This window comes from Brienomyrus brachyistius, chromosome 3 (assembly GCF_023856365.1).
Source record: "Brienomyrus brachyistius isolate T26 chromosome 3, BBRACH_0.4, whole genome shotgun sequence".
In the NCBI taxonomy this organism is placed as follows: Eukaryota; Metazoa; Chordata; class Actinopteri; order Osteoglossiformes; family Mormyridae; genus Brienomyrus; species Brienomyrus brachyistius.
In genome coordinates this window covers 18,174,978-18,202,554 of record NC_064535.1, presented here as the reverse complement: position 1 = coordinate 18,202,554, position 27,577 = coordinate 18,174,978, and the positions used below count along the sequence as shown (strand labels likewise).

General features: G+C 44.4%; 1 protein-coding gene across 1 annotated transcript; it reads right to left on the bottom strand.

Moving 5' to 3' along the window:
- Positions 1-1,715: 1,715 nt before the first annotated feature.
- On the bottom strand, positions 1,716-27,232 carry si:ch211-250c4.3 (uncharacterized protein LOC100535981 homolog). Its single transcript, XM_049008797.1, has 8 exons — positions 26,803-27,232; positions 17,507-18,300; positions 9,104-9,277; positions 6,190-6,334; positions 5,264-5,391; positions 4,900-5,024; positions 4,072-4,178; positions 1,716-3,925 (listed from the first exon to the last, which is right to left on the bottom strand). Exons 1-7 carry the CDS (start codon positions 26,879-26,881, stop codon positions 4,082-4,084), a joined length of 1,542 nt encoding a protein of 513 aa, XP_048864754.1. The 5' UTR covers positions 26,882-27,232; the 3' UTR covers positions 1,716-3,925; positions 4,072-4,081.
- Between the last annotated feature and the right edge of the window lie 345 nt (positions 27,233-27,577).

The window sequence follows — 27,577 nt, the reverse complement described above, 5'->3', positions numbered from 1 at the left end:
AAGGCTCTAATCGTGCCAAAACATAAAAAAATATGCAACAAAAGCAAATTTTGCCTTCAAACAACACAACTTGCAGCCAAATGTATATGCTCTCACAAGCAATCATTACACAATGGACAACAAAACATAAAACACAGCGATCGATGTGAAACAGTACAGCTTTGCTTGTAATTGTGCTAACCTACATGCCTGTGCCATTTGCTGACTTTATAAGGTATGTGTCAAATTTACCATCTTGTAAAGAATTGGATCCAGAATCAGAAATACTTTGAAACAAATTTAATTGACTCCATGTCATTCTTTTTCCAAACTGTGGCTGAAATCTGAAATGAAACCTATTGGAATATAACAAATGACTTGAAATAGCCACTATAGACATTCAATCTATTCGCTCACGACGATGGAGCCACATGTTCTTGTCCGCATCACATCTATATCCTCCCTAATACACCGAGGGAAAGACCTCCTTGCATGCTGTATCCAGCCTTGATATACATCTTGATTTATAGATGTACAGACTGATTCCTGATTGCAGATTTGTGTAAAGGAGTGTCAAACAGGTGCTGTAGTGATTTAATACTGATCTAGGTAGTTTCTTATAGCTGGGTATAGATGATTTCTGTTTGGTCACCACAGTGGACCAATGGAGTTTGGGCTGCTTGAATGACATCCGTGTTAACTGTTTTTCAAATAAGTGCAAAAAAATGTGTGAATCAAATGAAATAGTGTTAACACATTTGCAAGACATGACTTAAGATCTGCTGAGACGTAGATGATGAAGACCAAGTGGGTCCCAGTTTCTTTCAGCAGGTCAAAGCAATCATGAAAACTGTAAGCCAGTCAGTACATAAACACTGCTGAGCAGTCATTACACACTACAGCAAAAAATTGAAAACACTCACAATCAAAACTGTGGCTGGCATGTAGAGAAACATGTTACTGTGGATGCGTTCTTTTGTATGTTGAAATCAAAACAAACAAAAATTTTGTGTTACAAAAATGTTTGTATACAATTATACTGAATGAATACATAATGTTTGCAGTATCCAGTATGCCAAAAAAGTTATTTAAAGGACAAAGTAAAAAATCCAAATGAGAGGCATATTAAAATGTTGGCCAACTGACAAGCCAGAATCAATGAAAAATATTCATTCTTTCTCATCACTTTGTCTACATCACAGGAAATGCTCTCCGTTGCTGGGCAATGTGGGAAGAATCCTCTGTATGACCCATTTGTACCTTGACGTTGAAATTCAACTCACCTATGGTACTTGCACTCTCATCCGGCATGTATTCTATGTTCTAGTCACTCTTTGGCTCCTTCATACCTTTATAAACATGTGTGAACAGTTTTGATTCGTTGTGTTTAAATGATGACTGTTGTATCCTGGCTGTGCTTAACTTTTGCGACCCATGTTTTCTGTTTTGCATCAGTGTTCACCACGGTGCAAAATGTATTTTGATGAATGAAAATGTGTTTGGCGTTTTGCAAAAAGGGTGACTCAGAGCCGCAAATTGTGTATAACTAGGTGAGCACCGTTTAAAGTTTCCCCAAATGAGTGGCTGTTTTGGCAATTGGGAGTTTTGTTACAAGAATGAGGTTTAGCGTTTTAGCAATTCAGAAAAACTGCAAAGCAGCCTTCCATGTTAAGCAGCTCGTGCCCCCTCACAGCAGCCTGTGCAGTGCATGAACTAAACATACAATAACAGCTATAACACTTTAGAAATATCTCAGCTTTATTTGAAAAATAATACCATAAAAATGTAATATGAACAGTGGAACATTTTATCCGTTACATTTATTATACATTAAAAAAGATGAGAGTCTTTTCCCTCAATATCAGTATAATGCAGTCTTCTACAGTCAAACAGTGTAGACACCACAGACAATCAAACACAATTTTACACAGAAGACCACAGTGGTTAAATTACTTAGATAAATACATAGTATATTAAAATAGCTATTCAGTGTAGAATATGCTCTTGCTGCTTTGGTATGATCCATAGAGACACCGGACTGAATGTTCACATATGGGATAGTTTGAAAGTATATCAGACGTACTGAGTCAGGCACTGTTACTTTTGCCGTGAATACATTTCGTGTTACTGCAGCAGACAATAAAATGCTGCTAATAAAATGTAAATACGACGGAAAGATGTCTGAAGCTAAGAGCCAGGCCCAACGAGGCTGACTGCCACATGGCTGTGGTCTGCGTGGGCATGGCCACCCCCTTGCTATATTAGCGACTGACATGTTAAGCAGTAGACAGTTTCCAGCAACCAATTAAGTGTAATTAAACTGGCTTCAGTTGGACTTGCGTCGCATACCGTCATACCGTCTCATACTGTCACAGAGCTGCCTGGGGGCTGAACTCATCAGTCACATCAGTACCATCTCTTCAGTTGCTACTAATACCCAGCATGGACTTAAAACACAAATTTTTCACCACCCTGATTTCCAGTTTTAAAGAAGGTGAATTTGCATAACTGTGGACCCTACAGAGCATGTGTGACTGGAATGCTGCTAACACACAGAGTCCTGAAGTTCATATTGGTTGTACCAGATAAAAATAAATTAAGGGGTGCCAGGGAATTGGCTCTGAAAGCAAAACCTGTTTCCTTTGCAAGAACAGACTATGTGTACGTTCAAATCATTAAAACTGGATCGTTGAAGTACCTTTAATATTAATAAAGACAAAACCTTGGTCTTAATTTAGTACTTTTTGGACCTCAACTATTCACCTCTGCTACTGTGCACCACACTAATGAAACGTGTGATTCCATCTGCTTCTGTGGTTCCATCTGCCTCCTCCACATACTACAGACAGATGGCATATTCAAAACAAACAACGTGAATGTATATATTTCATGAAACAATCACAAAATATTAGTATGTGGATGTGCGGTACTAGACACATGTTATTTATATGGTATATAACAGGAGTAACATTAGGGGTACGGGCACAAGGTCTTTGCTGAGTGATTAGAGCTCCCCCAGGATGATTGGCCAGGATATAAAAAACTGATAAAAATACTGAACTGCTGCTGGAATGTTAAAGGGTTGAACGGATTGGTGATGTTCCATTTGGAACATCTGTGGCAGCGGCAGGCCCTGTTTTGTGTGTCATAACGAGGGTCATGGCAATGCCTGGTGTGCATCTGCAGTACCATTTGGAGCAGTAAAGTGTCATAAAAAAAAAACTGGAACCTGACTGGATTGTGTGTGAGAGATATGAGGTTTCAGAAATGTGACATCAGATTGTGATACTGTGATACTGACAGTCAGGACTAGGCGTGAAACACACAAACAACCGTAAATAGCGGAGATCTCATTGATTGGGTTGAGTTACGCTAAGCAACGAGTACAAACAAAACGAGTTGAGAGAAGAGCCCTCCGCTAAAGGAACTCACAGACGGCTACATTTTATGGCTCAGCAAGTGACGGACGTTCTAACATAATTGTGCTAAGAGGTAATGGCTCAGGAGAAGAGAAGCTGCAGCTCTGTTTGGCTTCTTCGCTGGTTTAACAACAGTTAGATTTGACAAAGATAAAATAACACCAATATGCTGAGTGTGCAGCTGAGAAAATTCTGGAATGATTTATAATTATTCACAGAAGTCTGTATTACAAAGAAATATAAATTCATTTTAGAATAAAATAGAATAAATGTATTTATAAATCTGGACATTCGGAAGAGGTGATTGCACACTTCCGCTAAAAACAGGCATCCCTCCATGAACGCACCCTTTCTCCTCCTGCATGCTTTGGCTTCACCATTTTGGTACGTCAGCCTCTGTCACATGATTATTTTCTCGCTTTTTTTCTTTCATTCCTCTTCCTTCAATATTTTTGTCCACTTCCTGTACACCTTGACTTAATCTCTTCCTTTAGTAGCTTCCAGTTTGAGGAACATCTCTTTGGCTCCTGAATGAAAACAAAGGAGCCTGCGATTCATGGCGTGTGTGAAATGATGGAAAACAAAGCCCTCATTTTGTTACATTCTCTTACATTCTGTAAGAGTTCATTTCTTACAGCACGCTGATGTGTCGCTAAACTATATTTTAACTCACCTGGCTGACATTAGTGGGGCCAGAGGAAGTCCAGTTTGCTTTGATTCCCCAAAACAATCATTGAATTCCTGTTCCTTCGGGGTAACTCCACTGGTCCCAGGTCAGGGCTGTGAGGGACCACAAAAAGCTAGATGAGAATTGGGCACTAAACTATCCAGGAGCACAGCTACCCATAATTCCACAGGCTGAAATAGCACAATGCAGCTGTGTTGGGAGCCCAGATACCAGTATTCAGCGTCCTGTCCCGCTGGCAGCTCGCATTCCCACTCCCACGCATTACACTATTTCACGCATTGTTTTTCATTCCTCCTGACATCCTCTGACAGTGAGAAGACCACTCATGTGCCAGACGCTGCATAGCTCGAGAATCTGTGCTGAGGCCTCTGTAAGCACTGACAGTACTAAAGTACTCCCCCACATACCTAAAACCTGACAACCCTTCACCAGTCACTCCTAGGCACCCACCATTCCCTGGGTGATGGAGAATGAACCTCACCCTCTCACATACCGCCCACCTTCCTCCCAGGGATTGGAAACTAACTTTCATTGCATGTGGGACACTATGAGAGGATTCCATCTGCGCAGTGGCTTTGCGGGGCGACTCCCATGCCATACAACTCACTGGGATTCCTTGTTAGAGCCAGCCACAGTTCAGCACATATGGTAACCTGTTAGCCAAACTGAAGTTCTGGCGCAATGGAAGACGCCTGTGTTTGGCTGCTTGGTGAGACCTTCAGCAGAGAGGAGACCAGCCTGGTGCAGCTCAAACCCGACATGGATGATTTCCTATAAATTCTTTAAAGAATACACCAAAGTGCCAAGCCCTACCGGTACAGCTGGGGGCATGAACTCTTCAGGGAGCTGGAGGACAAGCTCAGCCGGCTGTGATTTCTCAGCTTGGTCTTCTTCACAATCTCCTTCATCCTGCCCCACATGTGTTGGTTCTCGCTTGCCTGGGAGGTAGAGGGTGGGAGTAGTACAGATCAGCATTTAATGATGCCATGGCCAAAGGAAACAATCTGGAAAATACAATTTCTATGTCTGCGTGAAACAGGAATGTTGTGATGGAAACTTGTTTTTTTTTTTTTGTCCTTGATAAGGAACTTGAAGTTGGGTTACTAATAAAGACAGATTTGCACAGAAGTCAGCGCTTTGTTTTTGTCAGTGATGCTCTGAATGATTTTTTACTTACCCGCCTGTGAGGGACAGAGATCCCCTCATTGCTGTCACAGAAGTATCTGGTCTCCCCTTCTGTACAGCTCCTCCTGTTGAAGCCATTACTCCTCAAGGACACCACAGGGTGGCATCCACCCTCACCCTCTGTGCAGAAATGAGATACCATCTTGTTTAGTCATGGAGGGAGCAGAGAAAGCGGGAAATAAACAGAGGTCCCGCCCTCCCCCCTTGACTCGATATGCATCAACAGTCTGACTGTAGGAAGCCTCCCCCTACTCTCTAACGGCACCCCTTCCTCTGCCCCACTGTTATCTTGGTGTGAGGAAAACATCTTTCCTGCCGCTTGGGTTTCTTCCTGGGTGGACCGCAGGAGGATGCTGGAACCAGCGGGGTCGCTGGGCGCAAGCTTCACAACCAAGATGCCAGCCATCCAGGATTTTGATATTAAATATGAGTCTTTTTGTAAGACCTGCCCCTATACTTCAATATGAGCTAATCCAAAAACAAATCAGGCAGGAAGGTTTCAGGGAAATGGCTTAGGTGACAGTGGCGATGTGCTGGTAGGGTGAGCGGCTGGGGATGAACAGGATATGCATGTCCTGCCAGCATTGTGAACCTCTGCTTGTTCTACTGTTCAACCCAATAAATACTGTACACCTATGATATTTGGGGTAGAACATTCCAGCATAAACTTGTTATGGCACGTCAGTCATTCACCTGAGGAAAAGCATTGGTGTAACTGGCGGGAGGAGTGTGGCTTCAGAATGGGCAGGAAAACCTCTTCATGCCAGTATGGGTGCGGTGTGGTTGAGCTCAGATTCACTTGTGTGATTGCTATCAAAGATGCATGGTGATAGGCTCCCTAGATGTCCCAAGCTCAGTGATAGTCATGGTGATTGGCTCACTGGATGTCCCAGGCTCAGTTTAGGGGTGCTGGCTCACCTCTGTGGCTATGGCGTGAGACCTCCGGAATGGTGGACAGGTCAGACAGTGCGCCACTGGAAACTGTGAGGCTGCTTGAATACCTCTTGTTCTCCTGGAAGCCCAGGCTGACAGCACCACAGCAGCATTGCTGGAGGACATGGTCCTGGGGGAACCAAGGGGGGAACAGCTGTGGTGAGCCTAGGCCTATGTCACTTCATGTCACTTCCTGTCACTGTATTTACCCTTGAACCCTGGAACGCCATACTGTGATTTGAGGAAACCTTCATTGGCGGCTGATGTGGACACCTTGGCTGCTATCCAGCTTCACCAGTAGTGTTGTTCTTTTTACAGGTTATGAGACCCTTATTTTTTTTGATGTGCTACAGTGGGCAACTCAACAGATCTGCCCAATTTTCAAAAGCCAAAGGACTAAAATGGCACTCAAAAGAAACGCAGAAAAGCTTTGCTAATCCAAACAGAGCAGAAAAGGTCCCCCTGCTATTCACTCTGTGCTGTGGAATGAGCATTGGCAGCACAGATCTGGCCCATCCAACATCTGCTCTAGGTTAGCATTGTCTGTAAAGTGCTCCACACACCAGCATCATCTGGTTCGGACTGCAGTAGCGGCAGCCAGAGTATTTATTAGATCATTAGAATGAAAATGGGCTGATGGATAAACACACAGCAGCTTGATGGACACCAAATAAATCATTAAACATGAATTATGGTTAAAAGAGAGGCCAGATGTTTAGCCATGCGAATTTGGACTGCCTTGTGTCCGGTCAGAGGTTGCAGAACACAAGTGTAGGACGTCATCTCTTCGCTGATGGTTTGCATTGCTGTGGCTGAGCAGAGTACTTGGAATTCAGGGCTTTGTGCCACACTGACGTGATGGAGCCACGATCTTGTGGCCTCCATGTTACCCACCAAACACTAGGAACTCTGAGGTACCCTTGCATTCAAGGCTCAATTACAGTTTTTTGATTGCTTTGAGGCATTTCATGAAACATATTTAACATTCTCAAGACTATAAGACCCTCTCTTAATGGTGAAGCTGCCTTTCACCTACAAATTAATTTTAATTATGGAATGCAGTGCTGTGTCCGCTGGAAGGGCCCATTACTCTTAGGCTGCTTATCCTGCTTTCAGTTACATAATCTCTGAATGTTTGCACTTCCTGAGTAATGGAGTAAACAGTGTGATGCATGACTATTGATTACTCCAAGTGCTTTGTTCTGGTTCATCTAACAGATCTCCCACAGTTACAGTATACTGGAGTCATGTGGACGCTTCCCAAATTCTGAGGACAAGGCAAAGCTCTCAACTCAATCACTGAACAAAGCAGGCTAAAGGTTCCCTTCACAGAGCCCTATCCACCTCTAAAGAGCTTCCCATATGTGTGTACAATTAGCAGACAAAGGAGGGTGATCTCCCCTCCGGAAACATGACCACGACAACCCTGTCACTCTGCATCCTGGAAAGGAACAAGAGGAATGCAGCTCTGTGTTCTCCAGAGAAGGCAAGCATCCACAATTCCAACTGTGGATGGCCTCCTCCCTCACACACGTCCCACCTGTTATTAATGCTGCTTTTACCCAGTCGCAGCCAGGAGAAAATCCCAGTCTCAGGCTGTGGGTGTTTCTCAATACCAAGAACAGCAAAGATCGTACTTGTGGTCCTAGAAAGACCAGCTGCCTCCCAAGGATTTGGGGCACAATAAATCATGGGACCGGTCTCATTCGACGAGGATGCAAACAATGCATTCTTGATATTTGAGGAAGGGCAAGAACAATATCCAGGGATTTTTTCATTCCTCTTTACTTCTGTTCTTGAGTTTTGGAACTGGTCTTTGGCAATAGAAGATGATGAAAAACAATATAGAAGAACACAAATACAGTCAAGTATGCATATGGAGAAACCCCATGTGTGGAGATGAGGAGGCAAGTCACCAGCCAGATGGGCCCATGATTTGACACAAAATGATCACCAGCATGTCAGCTGACTAAAGTGGTGTCAGCACAGTGTTTCAGTGTACTCTGCCACCTGCTGGAACCCCAGAGAACATGGTTGAGGACTTTCAGGTGGGTATCAGCCCTGCATGCAGCCTCAGCCACATTCCCATGATCCTCCCACTTTTTGAAGTGCGTAATGTGGAAGCTCAAACACACAGCTGGCTGGAATGACTAGCCCAGGTGCGGCTGACACTCAAAGGCTCATTGTACACGTTCAGTCATACTCATCCAGGGCATCATTCGCTGCTTTTATTAACCAACAAACCTTGTGAGTCCTTTGCTATCGACCAAGACTGCATTGAAATAAGAACTGGTAGAGAATAACCCGTATTTTTATCTAAATAATATTTGGTACAGAATGTCTTGTCTTTTTATTCATTCCCCGGTCCTGTTCCAGACCCATTTGTCTTACTTCCTTCTTGCCCATTTCTTGTGCTATCGCTCCCTCATCCTCTCTTCCCTCTCCTTCTCTCCCTCCCTCTGTCATCCTCCTTATTCTTTCTCTCCCACCACTCTTCCTTCTACTTCCATCCCTCCCTACCTTCCTCCCTCCAGACAGACAGAACGACAGATATAATTTGTCCCCAAGAGAAAATTACTTTGCAGCATAAAAGTAAGACTTTTCATCATAGCAACACAAGTTCAAATGAGGAGGTAAGGGGGTGGCTCTTATTGCCCCCATAGTTGTTTGCCTTATTAATCGGTCTGTTTGCGTTCCATCCTAATAGATTTCTAGCTGTTTTTACCATTTTCATTTCTATTGCTGTGCTTCCGTACCACTGGAACCAATAGATGATATAGATACTGGTGATATCAGTATCTGTTTTTTCTTTATAACAACCAGGTCTTATATATTCTGTCCTCTGGCAATTGCCTGAATGACTACAGCTTCTCTCATACTCATAGGGTGGGCACCATACCTCTTTGTTTCTCTGACTCCTGCTCTCCTTCTGTAGGCTGCTGAGCTGTTTCTGGAGCCTCAGGTTGTGCTCCTGCAGCTGGCCAATCTTCTCAATGAGCTGGCAGATATGCTCCAGGTAGCGTAGGCCAGAGCTCGGCCCTGACCCCGTTGCAGTGGCCTTTGCCCGCTGGATCTAGATTGTAAGGAGAAAGGAAGTGAAGGGTTATGAGGTCAAAGATCTCTGTTAAGAGCTACTGGAGGGGAGGAGATCTATCACTGTGGCCCAGCCTCCATTACCACACAATGACATTATTTAAACAAAGTTTGGCCACAGGATTGGATGAAACGCATTTCTCATAACAAACATGCCTGTTAAATTCCAATAAGAGAGGGCGGGGGGCTGTGTGGGAATCCCAGCATGGCAGACAGCACTGCAAGCGTCTTGTTACTGCATGGTACTATTGAATAGATAAGAGAGCAGCTGGTGTCACAATGGAATTCCCCCCTAGACCAGGGGAAGGTTGTAAATCAGCAGGTCCCGCTTCTGCTAGTGCTGCCCCCCTCCACCTCCACCTGAACCCTGGGAGCAGGTCTGCAGGGGCTGCCTTGTGATTCAGGGGTTTAGATGGATTAAAGTTACCTGTGGATTATTTACTGTAGGTGGGGGGCGGGGGGTGGGGGGTGTCGAAGAGAGACAGCTACTTTGTTCCTCACCAGGAGCAGGGGTGAGAACAGAGAGCAGCACCAGCTAGAAGGTGCGCAGATGTTCATGGTTTGAACATCTGAAAATATTTATACAATAGCCACATTCCAAAAAGTGGCCCAACAAAAGCAGGAAGTGAGCTCAATTCCCGTCCCTCCAGAAAGCTTGGAGATTGAGTCTAACAGAGCGGATGATGGTGGTGACATCATGTTTCTCATTTGAAGGGGATGCTGTGAACAGGCCGCCGCAGCAGAAATGACAGCTGCTCATAGATGGATTGTTACTCTCTGCTGACACCCAGCTAAATCAACACGCTTTTTTACATTTCTTTTGTTCCACGTTTTTTTATGTTTAACTTTACACAGTAACTGGCACTTTCAAAAATCAACAAGCCTGTGCTGAATGTGAAAATCAGTGTGTCAGCCATGCCTGGATTACCTCCCTCTGTCACGTAGACACAGGCTAATAATGGTGATAATGTTACCTAACAACTCAAAACATAGGAAGTTAGCAAAAACATAACTAGTGATGATTTAAATCTTTTGTCTTCAGTGTAACCTGGACACATAAGATTAGGCTCTTGTTTATTTACTTTACTCACTGTTTATTAGTTAAAAGTTACAGTATGTTAGCATACATGTCAATATATCACTAGCTAGCAAGCTATGAGGATGTGGTCATCATCCCAGTTAGACAGTTATTAGTGATAAACAAAAATCTCAACATTTTCATGCTGCATTGCAGTAGTTTAATTGTTAATCCAAAACATGCCTTTAAAAAAATTAGCTCCTTGTGTCACTTAGAAATAATAATTCTAGCTTTGCAACTCCTAAAATAGAGTTAGCTAATTCTAGACCTACATGTACAGTAGTGAGCCATAATACAGCAGGCTAGCTAAAACATAAGGCCTTCGTAATAGAGCAAAATCTGGACGCTTCATGTGGTATGTACACTGTACTGATGTACAACGTGAGATGGGACAGCTGCCATTGGACCCCACAGGACCATAATCCACACATGCCATTTCCAGGGAAACTATTTCCTTTTTGTTCTATTCCATGAAACAAATGTGAAAAGACCAAAAGAAAAACAAGATGATTTTTGTTTACTGTGTCTTTTGTGACTCGTTTTTGGTGAAAGGGGGATTTTCCTTCTCAGGAATATTTTGGAGCCGAAAAGGAGTCACGGCATCAGCTGGAGGTAATATCACACTCTCACACTGCCCCAACATGCATCCTGCATCCCACAGTCCTGCCACAAGACAGGGCTTTCGCAGTCTCCAGGGATGTGGTGCCCTGCTTTGCTCTTCTAATGGACATTCTGATGGGGTTCTGGTCACTGTAGAGTTGATGCTACGGAGTGAGTTTTGCTGCTGTGGGCCTTTAGCCACAAAGAAGCCAAAGAGAGCCTCAAGCTGTACTTGGAGAAGGCATGAGAACTCAAGCAGGCAGGAAGCTGTCAAGGGCACTTCCTGTGTGATCATATCACTGCCTCAGCTTAGGATCCTTAAGGCCCTTCTTTGCACCTCTCTTCCTCTGGGGAGGTACTGTTTGGTCTGGGCCACTTGCTGAGCCATGACTGTCTCACTGGGCCTCACACCAGCCTGACATCCTGTCATATAGCTCTGCATGCACAGTGGGCATGACATGACACCTTTAGTAAAAATGCAACATGTTGTATCACTCCACTACGACTAAAGACATGTGACTGAACTTTCATAGCAGATAATCAGTCAGTTGTAGTAGATAAGGTACAAATACAAAATTATTGTACAATTCATGTATATGCTCAGGCATTTGTGAAACCTTGGATATTACAAATTATGCTGTGAATTTCTGAGACAATGATGGAAAGAGTGAGCTCTACTCTATCCTGTTGATGGATATTTCCACTGCCTGTTTTCCAAGCATGACTATACTCTACAGGAATGGGATGCCAGATGTTGACTGCACTGAGAGATACAAAAGCGTTCCTGAAATGTGGGAGCGTAACTAAGATACAGGACAGTGTCTGAGATATGGGAGCAAGCCTGAGATACAGCAATGTGCCTGAGATATGGGAGCGAGCCTGAGATATGGGAGCAAGCCTGATATAGGGGAGTGAGGCTGAGATGAGGAATCATGCCTGAAACATGGGAGCATTCCTGAGATAAATGAGGGTGCCTGAGATACTGGAGCATGCCTGAGACATGGGAGTGAGCCTGAGATGAGGATGCGTACCTGAGATACAGGAGGGTGCCCGAGATATAGAAATGAACCTGAGATATGGGAGGGGGGCTGACATACGGGAGCCTGCCTGAGATACGGGAGCCTGCCTGAGATACGGAAGTGTGCATGAGATACAGGACTATGCATGAGATATGGGGGTGTGCCTCACATACAGAAGCGTGTCTGAGGTACAGGAGCGAGCCTGAGATATAGGAGCATACTGGAGATATGGAACTGTGCCTGAGATACAGGAGTGAGCCTGAGATATGGCAGTGAGCTTGAGTTGCGGGAGCATGACTGGGATATGGTAGTGTGCCTAAGCTATTTTGTTTATTTTGTCTGCGGGACACATATGTGTGTGTACCTATATAAGCAGGTATGCATGTATATACGTATGTATATATAATGGTTGTTGTATATGAATAAAATAGAATTTTATCATCATCATCATCATCATCATCATATTACTTACCATATGTATCATTTCTACACTATTAACACATAGACGGCTGGTGAAGTCAAGATAGTTGCTATCGTCTATGCATTGATTACAGTGTCTACAAAAGGCCTTCCAGATGTTTGTCACTTATTAAATGCTCTATCATCTTTGTTTGGCGCATCCCACGAATCGGTTCTGATTTGTTATTCCAAATATCTGGGATTCTCAAAACAGTGAAAGAATTCTTACAAAAATAATATAACAGAACCATAACACAGCATCGATTTTTTTTATGTCTGTAATTGGCTGTTTATCGCTGCAATACCTTATTTGATTGTTTTTTTTTTTTTTTTTTTACAGGTTATAGGTTATAGATGCAAACGATCTGTCTGCTGTGAGGGTTTTGGCTGCCGCTCACGTGCCGTGAGCCTGTCAGTCAGCACCAAGGTTGCTTTGTTTGGAGACAGTTGCTCTGCCTGTTCTGAGCTCTGTTGATGTTTTGAAGCTCGGCTGAGATCCCCACCGAATCATGTTCATGCCGCTTGTTATCTGGGAACGTGCCGTGCTCTCTTCCAGCGAGGGGGCTGGTGTCACCCAGCACGTTTACCACCCGTCTCTTAAATTGCAAGTACAGCATGATGTCTCCGCCTGAGCACGCTCCCCCCATGATGAGATGTGTTTTATATGTTTGGCTTTATTAACTGCAGCTGGAAGAATCTAGAAGAACCTGTAGCGTCTGGCACATGGTGATGTTTGGTGCTCATAACCCTCCCTTAATGCCTCACTATATTTTAGGCTGTACTGTAGGTACATCCCTCACTGAGCTGCAAAACAGCTTTGAACTCATCTTGAAGGAAGTGGGCAGGTACTCAGATAGCATTGTCAAAAATCAGCCCCTGATGTTTACATAACTCTGTGCTGTCTATCCTCACTGTTTTCATACTTCTCATTAACGAGTCTGTGAGTGATTTTCCTCCCATTTCATCTGCACTGCTGGCTGAGATCCTGGCGGATGAGATATGTCCTTCTGCTCTGTGGGAACATTCACTTCAATTTCCCTGTGTCATAGTCACTTCCCACAGACCAATCAGATTAGGGAGCCTTTGAAAAGTACATGTAAGCAGGAGGAGGCCGGCTGGCAGGGCCTGCCGAAGGCCTCTCTCCGAGCAGAGCTGAGTCTGCTCTGCCCCAGAATGGTCTTATTAGCTCTAGTGACAGGTGATGATAAAGGCCGGACCGGCAGACCAAGCCGCCTGTCAGCACAGCCGGTCAGCAGAAAGCACACCGCAGGGCCCCTAGACAACTGCTACCATTCCCCCTCAGCACACAGGACCATCAAAGGACCTTTATTTGGGTAAAAATGCCAGTAATTTGAGCGATCTGACACCTGTACTGTGTGACCAGTTAAGGTGCCTGCATGTGAGGCAGGAGAGCATGGCCTTACAGGTCTGCTCAGACATCTGTGCAGTCTTCGCAGTCACCATTTACGCAGCTGCTCAGTGCAGTCAGGTGCTGCATGGCTAATGGCCCTTCTGCAGATTGCGATGGCTGCAGCCAGGCTCCCACTAGCCCAGTGATCACCAGCCCTGCTACTAGAGATCTACCCTCCTACAGAGCTTAGCTGCTGCCCTAATTTAATACACAGATACAGATAAGTATTGGAGCCAGCGACTTCGAAGCTAAGTTGGCTCTAATACTGACATCCCACTGAGATGCCCGATTATCTGCATCAGGTGCGTTGGAAACCACTGCACTAGTGCATTGTAAATGCATATAATACAGGGCTTACTAGCTGTACCAGGAGATGCATGGCACCCTCATTCCACTTTACATCACAGCATCATCTAATCATAAATCTGCTCAATACAGTCCTCTCAGATGCTTCCCCTTTGACTCTGGATGCCTCTATTGGGGTTAACTGTACTTGGGGCCACGGTTTCATGGGGTAAGTATTTTTCTTTTTTTTTGTAGCATTATGCACTGCACGCATAACTTTTTTGCATGTAAATTTAATGTATGATAGACCAATATCAAACTACACAATGTTGCCTTTTACTGTATTTCAGAGACTTTTGCAAATGGATGCTGAAGAATTCCCACATGAGTTTATATACATTGATGAAACTGGGTTTAACCTCGCAAAAGTCAGAAGAAGAGGAAGACACATCATTGGCCACAGAGCTATGTGCAGTGTACCAGAATAATGTGGGGGTAACATTACCTTTTGCGCTGCCATGACACAAAAAGGGCTCCTCCTCCACCATGCTTACTAGGGTCCTTACGATACTGCCCCCATTCTCACATTTTTAGACAGACTATACAATATCGTAATAGCCGCACTCCAAATGGACCAGATGCCATACATTGTCGTCTGGGATAAAGTGTGTTTCCACTGATCTCCTCTGGTCCAAAACTGGTTTCATCAACATCCAGAATTTACAGTCCAACACCTTCCACAACACTCCCCTTTCCTAACCCCCATCAAAGAGTTGTTCTCAGCATGGCGGTGGAAGGTTTATGATCTCCAGCTCTATGTCCAGATGCCCCTCATGCATCCCATGAACCAGGCCTTTCTCACTCAAAATCCACCACCATCAAAACATTTTTAGAAACCATTTTGCACATGCTTACATACTGGTCCCAAAACTGTTCATCATTTAAAAACTGAATGAAATAGTACTACAGTACTATTAAGACCCTTACAAATGTATTGTAAAACTGACATGATACAGTATAAAATAAATTAAATAAAAAAGAGACCAAACACAGCAGGCATCTATTCCAGGTGATTCTCTAACCAGGTGCTTTGCCAAGAGGGGCCACCGTGAATGTATCATTAAAGAGGATATCAGATGTGATGTGGATGAGAACTCGTGGCCTGATACAGAGGAGGGGATGGATTAGCAGCACTACTACTATAGATGTGGACCAAATGCAAGTGTGTGTGTGTCGGTCTGTCTGTCACCGTCTGTGTGTGGATCAGGTTTATGTGACATTGTGGGGACCAAATGTCCCCCGCATTGTGATATAAATCTGTTATTTTGACGTTGTGGAAACCATTTTTCAGGTCCCCACAAAGATCTGTGAATGCAATCAAAAAGTAAAAATGCTTAAGTCTTGTATTTTGTATGGTTAAGGTTAGGGCTAGGTAGGTGTTAAGGTCGTCATGCTGAGATTAGAATTTTCCCCATAGAAATGAATGGAGAGTCCCCACAAAGATATAATTACAAACCTGTGTATGTGTGTTCATGTGTGTGGTCCAGGTAAACAATACATTGTGGGGACCAAATGTCCACATTGGGAAATTCAATTTTTATACAAATCTGTGACTGCAATCAAAAAATTAAAAATGTCAGTAGAAGTGAATGAGTGGTCCCCACAAAATACAAGTACTGTATACTGAGATATGAGTACAGGCCTGTCTGTGTGTGTATGCACAGTGTATTTTGTTTCTGTAGCATTTCCTGAAATACTACATTTTGTCTTTTTTTTTATTTATTTATTACTGATGATTATTTTGTACAGTAAGAAACCATTGGCCATTGACCCTGACAGTCACTGAATGCATTTCGTATCAAAGCAATGAGAAATGAATCACAGTTTAGCCCACATGAACTGACGTTATGGCAACTGTGTGAAAAGGTTTCAGAAGGTGGCTTCAGTATTGCAGAATGTATCTGCAATTGAAAAAAACTGTGTATCTGTACTGCTCTGGGGAACCAAATGTGTCCTGTAATTTGACTGGACCTCTGTCACCTTTGGGTGCTGTGTGTGATGTTTGTGTGGGGTGTGGTGTTCTCTCTGTGGTGTGCGGTGATGTTTGTGTGGGGTGTGGTGTTCTCTCTGTGGTGTGCGGTGATGTTTGTGTGGGGTGTGGTGTTCTCTCTGTGGTGTGCGGTGATGTTTGTGTGGGGTGTGGTGTTCTCTCTGTGGTGTGCGGTGATGTTTGTGTGGGGTGTGGTGTTCTCTCTGTGGTATGCGGTGATGTTTGTGTGGGGTGTGGTGTTCTCTCTGTGGTGTGCGGTGATGTTTGTGTGGGGTGTGGTGTTCTCTCTGTGGTATGCGGTGATGTTTGTGTGGGGTGTGGTGCTCTCTCTGTGGTGTGCGGTGATGTTTGTGTAGGGTGTGGTGTTCTCTCTGTGGTGTGCGGTGATGTTTGTGTGGGGTGTGGTGTTCTCTCTGTGGTGTGCGGTGATGTTTGTGTGGGGTGGGGTGATGTTCATGCTTTAATGTTTCAGTATACATTAGACTTTTTTCTACATTCAGACTTTGCACTGTTCCCCATGTCACTGTTGCCTCCCTGTAACTGCATGCATACTAGTTCACTGGGGCTCTTGTAAATTCAGCAATTATACACCACTAGGGTGGGGGTGGGAGTGGGGTGCAGCCAGGGCAATTAAATGTAATAGCATGGAGCATAAATACCATTTTCTTCCACCACCCAAAAAAGTACGAGCTGTGACTGTTTGGAGGAAGCATAAATCTGCCCCTTTGACTAAACTTCCTTTATGCTCTCAATTCCACGGATATGGTTTCTCATGGTTGATGTCACATGGCCCCCACCAGATAAAGGATGCTATGTGCTGAGGTAACGTGCTAAAATTGTTACAAAAACTGAGAAAACAGGATTTATGTTCATTGGCCAATAAGTTCCAGTGGTTTCCTATGGTGGGAAACCATGTTTTGAGAAGCTTTCATGTGTCTTTATATTTGGTGCTTGACACAGGGGAGCTGAGTACAAACGCCACAGTTCTCAGATTTTTCTTTGATTACGTTTTTGAAAACCATGTATCTTTTTCATTCTACTTCACAATTATGTGCTTCTTTGTGTTGGTCTAGCACATAAAATCTCAAAAAAAAAAAAATTAAGTTTGTGGTTGTAAGGTGACAAAATGTGAAAAAGTTCAAAGGTTATGAATACTTTTTCAAGCCACTGTAAACAAAGTTCATCTAGAGAACATAAGTAGTTAATATTGTATTTGAAATAATGATTTAATGCATAGAATAAAAATATTAGAAAAAAAATCTACTGAGAGTGATAATGTACATAATGGATAGCGGGGTTATCCTTACCTCACTGAGCCTGCAGCATTCATCCATGTATGCATCAAGGCTATCCATGCTTAAGCTCTTCTTCAGAGGTTCCTCTTGGAGGTCTACATCTGGCAGGGTACTAAGGGCCTCAGTGGAGTTACAGCTCCTTACTATCCTGCCCTCTTCTAGGGGGCTTTCTGTGGCTGCCTCTGTCATGACAGCATCCTCAAGTTCCTTAGAGGTGTCCCTCAAGGCTTCAGTCTCAGATTGTTGCATTTTTGCAGCTTCCATCATTGGGGTAGCCTGCACCGGTGTCATCTCCAAGCTCACCCTGGCTTCCAGTGTAGTCAGGTCATGGTCTTTGACTTCTGATGCTAGATGGAGGGAGTCCTCCGTTTCCTCAGCCACAGGGCACCTTTCCAGCAGAAGACGAGGATCTGGAGCTGGGACCAGAGTACTGATGTCCTCCAAACTGTGGGAGGATTCCCTGCTGTGGACCACAAAACTCTGCTCTGAGCTGGTGGGAGTGGATGGAGAGTCTGCTCCGCTGGGCATTTCGACCCCAGAGTCCTCATACTCAAACAACCTTGTTATCTGGGAATCGGGGAATAGTGACAGGTACTCAGACTTAGGCGCTGGTGGTTTGTTCTCAGAGGAACCAGGAACTGTACTCTCATCCAAGATTCTGCTGGGCTCCGACATGTCCTGCTCCGAGGCTGATATGGATATAGTTGAGAAAGAGTCTTCGGCACCAGATAGTCTCTCATGGAAATTGTTAAAGATCTTAATCTTGGTGAGGACCACCTCACTTTCCAGCACCACATCCCCCTTCCCTAAAGTAAAACAAACAGAAGAAGCATGTAGGTAAGCACCTGAGATGTAATGTTTTATACGTGTGTACACAGCACAGACAATCCATAGACCCTGGCAGTCTCTATAATCGGCTTTGTTTTTTATCTTTTTCATACCTTTTGGCCAAATTCCTCCTCCATTCTGTTTCATCTTAGTGCTCATTGAAATGAAATGGATTGAAAAATTCCTGAACGAACGCCAATAAGTGAGCGTTCTATTGCAGAGAGAACACAAGGGCTCCACAAGGGACCAAGCGCAAGAACTGCAACGAATCAGTAAAGGAGTACGCTAGACTCTTCAAAGAAGATTTCTGATCATAGGCTTTGTGAGGGGTTTTTAGGAAAGTCCCCCATTTTTTGAAATGTAATAGGTGTTTTACTCTAACAGGTATTTACAAAATGGTGCCTATATACATTCGTTTACTATGCTTTTTCCCCTATACTCTGTCTCAGAACTCCATGCCGACATTTTTGTTCTTTGACCACGAACAGAAAACACTTCCTTTCAAAGATGAGATATGAGAAAATTCCGCTGCAGGAAGTGTTGAAACATGAAGACCAGGCTTATACAATCCAGCCTTCTTCAGCCTGGGGACACACAAATAACTCAGGACACACTCTGTTTGTTGCTGTCGCAGCCTGGCAGCTTGGGCTTTGATCCTAGGGCCAATGTAAGGCCATTACGGAAGGCACTCAGTTGTAACATCTCTTCTTCCCCTGACTGAAATATAATACTTTACAGTCTGAATCAGGTCTCTCTCCTTACTATTAATCTCTTTCTATTACTTTCTTCTCTTATCAAAGAGCTACTGCCTGTCTTCCTGAAGGGCTGCTCTAACCGGTCTTCGGATTTTGTATGGTATGTATTTACTTAGGAACAGCAATATTTATCTAAATCGTTATTTCAGCAGAGCTTGTTTAAATTCACTGCGATTGTTTGCACTTGGTCTTTCAGCTTCAATAGTTGAGCAAGTTTCATCAGTGGGCAGGTTTGGAAACCACCTGCCGTTTACACTTTGAATTTGGAGAGAGAAGTCGGATACTCTGACTGCACTATAAGGTCATAATAGCCTTACACTGGCCCTAGGATCAGACTGCATTGAGCAGAAAACTTCACATAGCAGCTTTTACCTTCAGCCCTGCTTATGGGATTTCATTCTAGGAATATTTACCGAGTGTTACAATTAAGGAATGGAAGCGTCTAAAGTCTCTCAGAACATTATCCCCATCCTACAACTACTACCAGAACTAAGTAATAATATACAAATTAAACAATGGACATGGTACAGCAGTAACGGTGTTCCTTTATAGCTCAAAGGTAATGGGTTCAAGGCTGGATGGTGCATTTGTAGTATACACAAATAGCGCTTTTATAAAATTATATTTTATTATAAAACAATATTTTCAACATTAATTGTGTTCAGGTAATAATGTTATTGTGCTGACATTGACAGAACTTTTGTTAAAATGTAAAACGTAGAAATAACATTCCCGTTACTATTATAGTGTGAACGTTTTCTGCCCACTTCGAGAGGACCTTCACATAATGTTGGCTAAAGTTCTAGGAATGTTCCCTGTTAGCTGGGAGCCTGGGCTGCCACAGGCAGCATTTAAAAACATAATGCTTCATAAAGATACCAGCAAGGCCAAAAGTCTAACTGAAGTCTTTTTCTTGTCCTGCTACTCCTGTGACAAACAATGTGCAAACACAGACATGGGACCATTGTGATTGACAGGAAGCAAAATCACTGGGTAAATCACTAAAAGCTGAGTGACAGGAAACACACTCATGTGTGGGACTCTGATTGGCTAATTAGCTGTTTTGTAGCCTTTCAGAGCCAGTAGGCAGGAAGGGTGTAAGATAAATTTTGCTATATGACTTTGAGGAAGTATAAACAGTGGCTACGTCAACATGACAACTGTGTTTCATCACAAACGGTTAGGAACACTGTTATCCTCTTCATCTGTTTGTGCCTTAATAAGCTGTGTTCCTCCCCAAATCAAGCTTAGTTCTGCCACAACTTTATTTATCAGAAAATCACCAATTACTTTTGAAACAAAACCCTTAATTATTGTTCCACCAGCAGGACAATCTAATACTGTAACTTTGCCTGATATTTATTTCAGTGTTTTCAGTGGCATTCCAACATTAAAAACGTTAAATGCTCGGCCACTCCTGGCCAGACTTTATAGAAAGTAATGCATGGATAAAATGGCGCCACACCCAGGCTTCACCCAGGGAAGGTCCATTGTGACAGCCTTGTGTTTGGATCGGTCCGCCGTTCTGCAAAAACAATGACTGCATTTCAGCCGCCTTAGATCATTCCAGCCTCTAGTTTGGCTCAGGTTCATTCCAATTTAAAACAATAGTGCAATTTTCCCACTTCCCCTCCTGACCTGACAAAATGCTAGGTGGGGCAACTGAACAGTCTCATGGTTTCCTTATGACAGATTACGTAGCATTTGTGCTCGTGTTTACTGTACTCAGAGAAGACAGTCTGCTCACACTTTGGCTTCCTCTTAAACTCATAAAGATTGTGAAATGAGAAGATGGATTACCTCTGAAGTTTATTAGAAAAAAAACAACAAATTAGTGAGCCATGCCAGTGAAAGGGGCAATAAGCACAATTTAGAAGAACAGACATGGTGAGTATAAGCTCCCTTCTTCGGAGTTCCTAGTGGAAGCAGTTTCCCTAGATGAACTCTGGATGATGCCTCCTGTGTTTCCTGTTTTTTGCCAACACAGTAGGCCTGCAGCACTGCATGATCACTCTCACTGTGGTCAGGCTCTGAATACCACTCCTCTTTCACTGTCACCAGTGCTGCCATTTATGAATGAAACTCATGTGTTATAAATGAAGCAGCAGGTTTGTGAGGACTGAGTAATTCTCAGGTCTTAGGCCTGAGCGCTACACCTATAGGCCTAATGGCATGCTGCAGTCACAGCTGGTGGACCAAATTTGTGTTTGAATCTGTTTAAAGAATAAGGAAGTTATAAGTTATAGTTCCATGATGTTTGGACACCACAAGTAGGGATGGAGATGCCACAGATCCTAAAAGGATCCAAGCTAAAGACACCAACAGCCACACAGAGACTTACTTGGTTTGTTCACCACCTTGGAAGATAGAAAGGGGTGCAGATGATTCACAAAGTCAGCACTGTGTTAGTAATCCATAAATTGCCTTTATCAAGTCAGTCCGCACTGAGTTGCCTCATATCAGATACCAGCTGGGAGGCCTATTGTGTTTCCTTTCAAAAGGCCTAAATAAGAATTCAAAGGATTTTGTTGGATTTTCTCAGCTGTTAGTGCGGTTTGTTTATCTTACACTGTTAGTCAGTGCAGGTCCCAGGAATAATGCATGAGATGTTATCTTATGTCACAGTTTGGTTCTGTGGACCCTTCTCCAAGTCATGCTTTTTTGCATTTTTACATGAATCTTTTAGCACAACAGTGTGTGGCGCTTGCAGTGGGGAAGCCATGGTGGTTGTTCACCGTTCGGATCCCTCAGTACTTTCAATAAGCACAGTGAGGGCCAGCCACTGGCCACTGGTGCGGGAGGATCAAACAGCCCCACGGCTGCTTCCTGGCAGGCTGGAATGCGAGCTATTCCACATCACAGGGGCCAGCAGCGGGCACACACCAGAGGCATGTGTAAAAAAGACGGGATGCTCAGGAGGGCCAGTGGCCATGCCGGCAGGATATGAGCCCTCATACCTGTCACCACCCCCCCTTCAATAAGGCTGAAATCTGCCACCCACCCATGAAGCTGGCCTAAAACATGAAGGGTTCCATAAGTATGACACTTTGTGTAAAAGAACCCTAAGCAGCTGAATAAGCAGGGATCGAAACCATCTCTGTATTTCACTAATACATGGCTACCTATTGTCTATGGCCCCTGAACACAATAAGACATATGAAGTCTGCCATTCGATACAGTTGTGTTCACAACAGAAGGCAGACATTTGGAGGTGGTGCCCAGACAAGCTAAAGATGCAAGGAGAAGCAACCATTACACTGGGCTGGATTGGGATCGATAAGTGACCCTGGGTAATGGCAAACATGATATCATGTCAGGAAGAAATTGAGCTGATTGGTGGCTCATGCAATTCAGAAAGGCATCTAACAAGGAAAATGTTCCATGGGTTTTTCAGAGAGTGCCATATTAAAAGAACAATATACAATCAAAGGACATTTTTGAATGGGACTGGGGGGTTGCCCTGCTTGGTGCCCCCTGAGGACACAGTGCTCCTGGTCACATGCCCAAATAGCCATTTGGTTAATCCCAACCAGACTTCATGTGGTTCACCTGTCTGTGTGGGAGCAGAAGAGCTTCTTAGTTTCTCTTCCAGTGAAGTATGTACTGCTTGCATGACATGCTGTGTTCATCAAGCCTGTTAGTCCAAATGTGATATTATTTAGACCTATTTACAAAAGTATGTGGAGGGGGGGAGCAACATAAGAATTTAATAGAGCAACTATTTCATGCATTTTGAAAACATGCCTGAAGGTCAAGGTACAGCTAATTTTTTTCAGAGAAACTGGTTTTGTATATAAATGTATATATATTTGTAGATGATAATGCCTAGGACACCCCCAAATTCATAGGTGCTCCTAAACTTAGTCTTTTATCAACTGAAGGTGAGCCTCTTTGACAATGAGCGAATGAATCCCAATATCCAAGAATGTGGGATTTAATAGAATGACTGAAATAAGCCTGAATGCTCAGCACTCAGTGAATAATAAACAGCTCAGACATCTTGTTTTTATTATAACAATGAAAAAAATGTCTCCTTGGTGTACAAGGGACCAAATATGCAGCTTTGGTTATAGCGGCTTTCCTTGCTATCCTTAGACCTGCAGACAAATTGAGGAGTATAATTTAAACCTTAATTTTCTTTACCTAAATCTGTGCACACCTGAGGTCAAACCTGTTCTGATTTAAACATCTGACGCTGCTGAGGACATACGCAGATGTTTGCTGACTGTCAGACTAAACAAACACTAGGTCCCCTGTAATCACACTCAGTTTCTCATTTTCCCCACTGAGTCACTGTCTTCTCCATCCAATTAGAGAGCCTGCCCAGCTGTTTTGTGGACCAGTAGTGATGCATCTCTGTAATTTTCCATGATATTAACTTTACAGGCGCTCTTATTGTACCATTCTAGCAGGAAAAAAAAACAGCGTGATGTCTTCATCTAAAGAAACATCTGGTGCTTGATATGACCATTATAGTGGAGCCGGTGCTGGGCCCTGGTGCACAGGTGGGGGTTCCTGCGCTCACACCTCGCTGGCAGTGTGGCCACTCATCGTATTTATTTTTCCCTTGTTGCAAAACAAACATCCCAGCCCAGAGAAAAGGAGGGGTCCACAAAGCCAGCAGTATCAGACTGAGCAGCCATGGATCTTAAGGTATGGAAGAGAAAGAGGTGGGGGGGGGGGGGCTACATAGCCTGAAGCAGATTCATCACCCCCCTCACCCCCTTCAAATAATTTAGAGGGACTTTAGCAGATGTCTGAACAGGGAGTAGCACAGCCTGAGGTGTTGGCCTGTGACCTGCACATGCTCAGAGACCTGCACATGCTCAGAGACGGAGGCTTCTCTTTGCTGCACTTTCTCATTCTCATTTTTTTCTCGTTCCAAACCTGCAGTTTAAACGTGGTCCATATCTGCACATTGTTGTGAGGACTGACTGGAATGACTCAAGGCCAAGGGCAGGAAACTATAATAATCAAAGCTGTTTGCAAGTTGTTTTATTTAGTTTCAACATTGCGCATTACAGATAATGGCTTCTATGATAAGATCTGTGCTCGTGGCCATTAAGAACCACTGTAAGTGTCCCAAGGGGGTATTTGTATCTGCCTCTACCTTATAGCCAGCAGGAGGCGATGCCCCGTGACCCTGTGTACCAGGCAGGGTCATAAACACGCTCCTACCGGCCAGCCAGCTATTTTTATGATGGGCTGTGTGTGACACTCCGATCCTCTGTCAGCCCTGGGGGGTGTGAACAGCCTTGGACTCTGAAATCCCTTCATGCAGAAAGCCTGCCTCTTTCCCGTAAGAAGAATGTCACTAGTAATCATACTGTAAATGAAACCAACCCCTTCCAAACAATTCATGGATATTATGAACAATTCTGCTCACCCGCCTCCAGAGGGCACTCTCTTGGATCACCTTTAGCCACTGGCTCATTGGAACACGACGTGCTAAGTGCTCCTGGGGATACTGTAACACCTCCTCCCAATGTACAATCCCCCACTCCAGCACAATATTCTCTCTTTGTACTGTGTCCTTTTTACTAGTGCAGTTTTTGCAGTTGTTTTGCACCATATGGATGTATCTGTACACAGAATTTCCCCCGGGATCAATAAAGTATATCTTATCTTGTGTTAATTTCTTTGATATTCAGTCTTAAATTTGCCTGGGTATTTCTGTATGTCAGTCCTCTATAGAGATGCTGGCAGGCCCTTCTAAATACAAGCGAGGTGGAGGAAGGCAGAGCACGTATAATGGCTGTTTATCGTGTCTGTGATCCCTGGTGGGGGGTTGCTGGGAATCAGGCACACTTACAGAGCTATAAAAGGGAGAAAAACCAGGCAGAGGCTGAAAAGTAGCACACATGGGGGCTGAATGGAAGCAGGTGGTCCAGACCATATGAGTGGGCAGGACAAACTGTGTCACCAAGAAGCTATCATCCAGCAGCATGCTGTCCCTGTGGTGTACAGGTCTTCCTGTTTATCTGTGTACTTAATCACTCAAATGTGTTACAGGAACAACTTTCTCAACACTATGGACCATTAATAACTTCCTTCTCAGAAAAATAGTATCTTATAATGAAAATGTCATCTTAATTGGGATTGGAGGGGGTTACTATGTTCCAGGTGCTCTGACCCACCTCATACCATCCATTCGAAGCTGCCATTCCGGGGTCTCTGGGTGTACTCCGTTAGCCCAGGAGTCTAGGAGCCCCCCCCCCCCCTCCATTATCTGACGAAGTGGATAAGGGAAGAATTTGCAGGAGAGGTAACTCCACTTAAGACCTCAGAGCTGCCTAACTCACAAAGACCCCTGTCTCTGGCACCGACTAACAGACGTAAGTCACATTGTGAAAAAGCCCAGCAGAGATCATCCAGTGGATCTCATCCTTGCTCCTAGTGGGGCTCTCGGTGTGCTTCAGCACTGAGGCTGCAACCTGCTGCCTCAGGCTGTGCAGGTGCTAACGCGTTCATCTCTCTTCCTACTAGCCAGGGGTCCCACATAATCATGAACACTTTGTTCCCCTCATGGAAGAGGTAGTTATTGTAAGCAGCTAAACCTGTTTTCTTCTGAGAAGAGGAGAGGGCAAGACAGAACCAGGAAAACCAAATAACACTCAATGCTGTGACTGGAGGGACCACTGACCAGGGTTCTGGACATTAGGTCACACTGCAGCAGGTTTAATCGGTACCACCCGTCACTTTGAGAAACACTCTGAATCATCATCTGAACTCCACTCCCGCTGGAGCTGCTGTGCTCAGATTCTTCAGTGCATGTGTCATGCATAGTTCCGAAAAATCTTATTTCACAACACAGCCCTGAAGGCAAGGTCTCCATTGTGTGCCAAGCCAGAGCTACCCGCCATGAGAAATGCTGCACTGATTGACAGGATGCCCCAGTGTCATCTTACACTTGCCTTATCCACCCCAGCTAGCTCTGCCTGTGGAGTTACTGGGACTCAGATTTCAGGTTGGGATGATTTTGTGGTCATTGGCAGAGGCACCGCTGCCATTGTCGTCAGCTCCAGTGACGACTTAATCATGCAGAGGTGACGGGCCTTTGGCTGCCAGCTTCTATGGGGGTGGCCACACGCGGAGCGTCGGCCCACACAGGCACGGAAAGGCCACCTTGTTTGTCCCGCTCCCATCGGATGTGGGGGTCATACAGACACCACCATATGAAGCAAAGGATTAGATTCCTTCACAAAAGCTAACAAGTGGGGTGGGGGCATCTTACGGTAAACAAACAGGGTGTCGGAGGGAGCTACTCATCCTTACACCAGCCAGGTTAAGCTGTACATGACCTGCAGATCACAGTTTGGGCTGGAGCTAAGTGAAGGAATGCGATAGTCATTTTTGACCTAACATCTTCTATTGTGTCTACATCATACCACAGGCATGAATCTCACATGCCAACAATACCTGGAAAAGTCTCTACACAATCATTTCCTCCCCCGCTCTCCCACAGAATGCTTGCTGGAAAACAGTGTCAGACTCACGTACCCTAGTCAGAATAATAGACTAAAACATGTTTATGACTCGCTTTAAATGGTCTTCCTGGACTTCCTGTCCTTAAAATGAAAAATGAGAAGACCACTTTTCAGCCATGACAGGCACAACCCGAGTGATGTCCAGCATTATAGGTGACAGGAACTTTATAGAAGATAGAAACTTCACAGAAGGGATGCCGAATGCTCATGCATAACAGAAGGACCACTGGTGTTTTACCTTTCTTCCAGGGCACGAGGACAGCCAGGGATCTGTGCCACCTAAAGGACGTGCTGGATCTTCGTTTCTTCTGGCTCATGGCTGTAATCCTCTGTCTGGAGCTCTCACTGCACAGACAGTCAGTAACAGAGAGCAAACAGCCCCCTTCCTCAACAGCACAGGTCCATCCTGGTGATTCTGGCCTGCTGAGCCGCAGGACAATGCTGCTCTGTGGTGACTCACTCTGTGGCCAGCATCTCCCTAGCTTCCTGGGTTCCACCCCGGCAAGGGACTCTCCGTTTGGGTCCTTAGGCTTCGCAGATCAGGGTTCCCCACTCCGGCTCAGCTTGGCTGCTGATCCCACAGTGTGCTCCGTGCGTCCGTTCCACCGTCTGAGAGGAGAATGAGAGCCAGTCTGTGGTGCAGAGCACTATCACACAGCTGGGTGGAGTGGCGGCCGGCCAGCCAGCAGTGGGGGAGGGAGGGGGGAGTGAGGAAGGGAGGAGTGAGGGGGGACCCAGTGTAATCCCTTCTCCTGTTTAACTCTAAGATTGTATGTGTGTGTTTGCATAGATCACATTTGGGGACCAAAATGACCAAAGTGTAGTAAAACCTGAAATGCCTTACTTTTGGGGATATTTCTCAGGTTCCTATTTGAATAACCAGAATTTTATAAAAAATTGTTACTGCAATCAAAAAAAATGCCCAAAGTCTTGTATTTTGTTTGGTTACTTCTGGTTAAGGTTAGGGATGGATAGGGGTTGTGATTGGGATTAGGGTTTTACCATAGAAATGA

What these genes read in the sequence shown, in the direction of transcription:
- si:ch211-250c4.3 (XM_049008797.1), bottom strand. Translation starts at nt 26,881, where the DNA reads ATGAGCCAGAAGAAACGAAGATCCAGCACGTCCTTTAGGTGGCACAGA. An exon ending in GGAGTCAGAGAAACAAAGAG is followed by an intron (nt 6,335 to 9,103) that starts GTATGGTGCCCA and finishes TGGTTCCCCCAG; the next exon opens with GACCATGTCCTCCAGCAATG. An exon ending in CTCACGCCATAGCCACAGAG is followed by an intron (nt 5,392 to 6,189) that starts GTGAGCCAGCAC and finishes ATTTCTGCACAG; the next exon opens with AGGGTGAGGGTGGATGCCAC.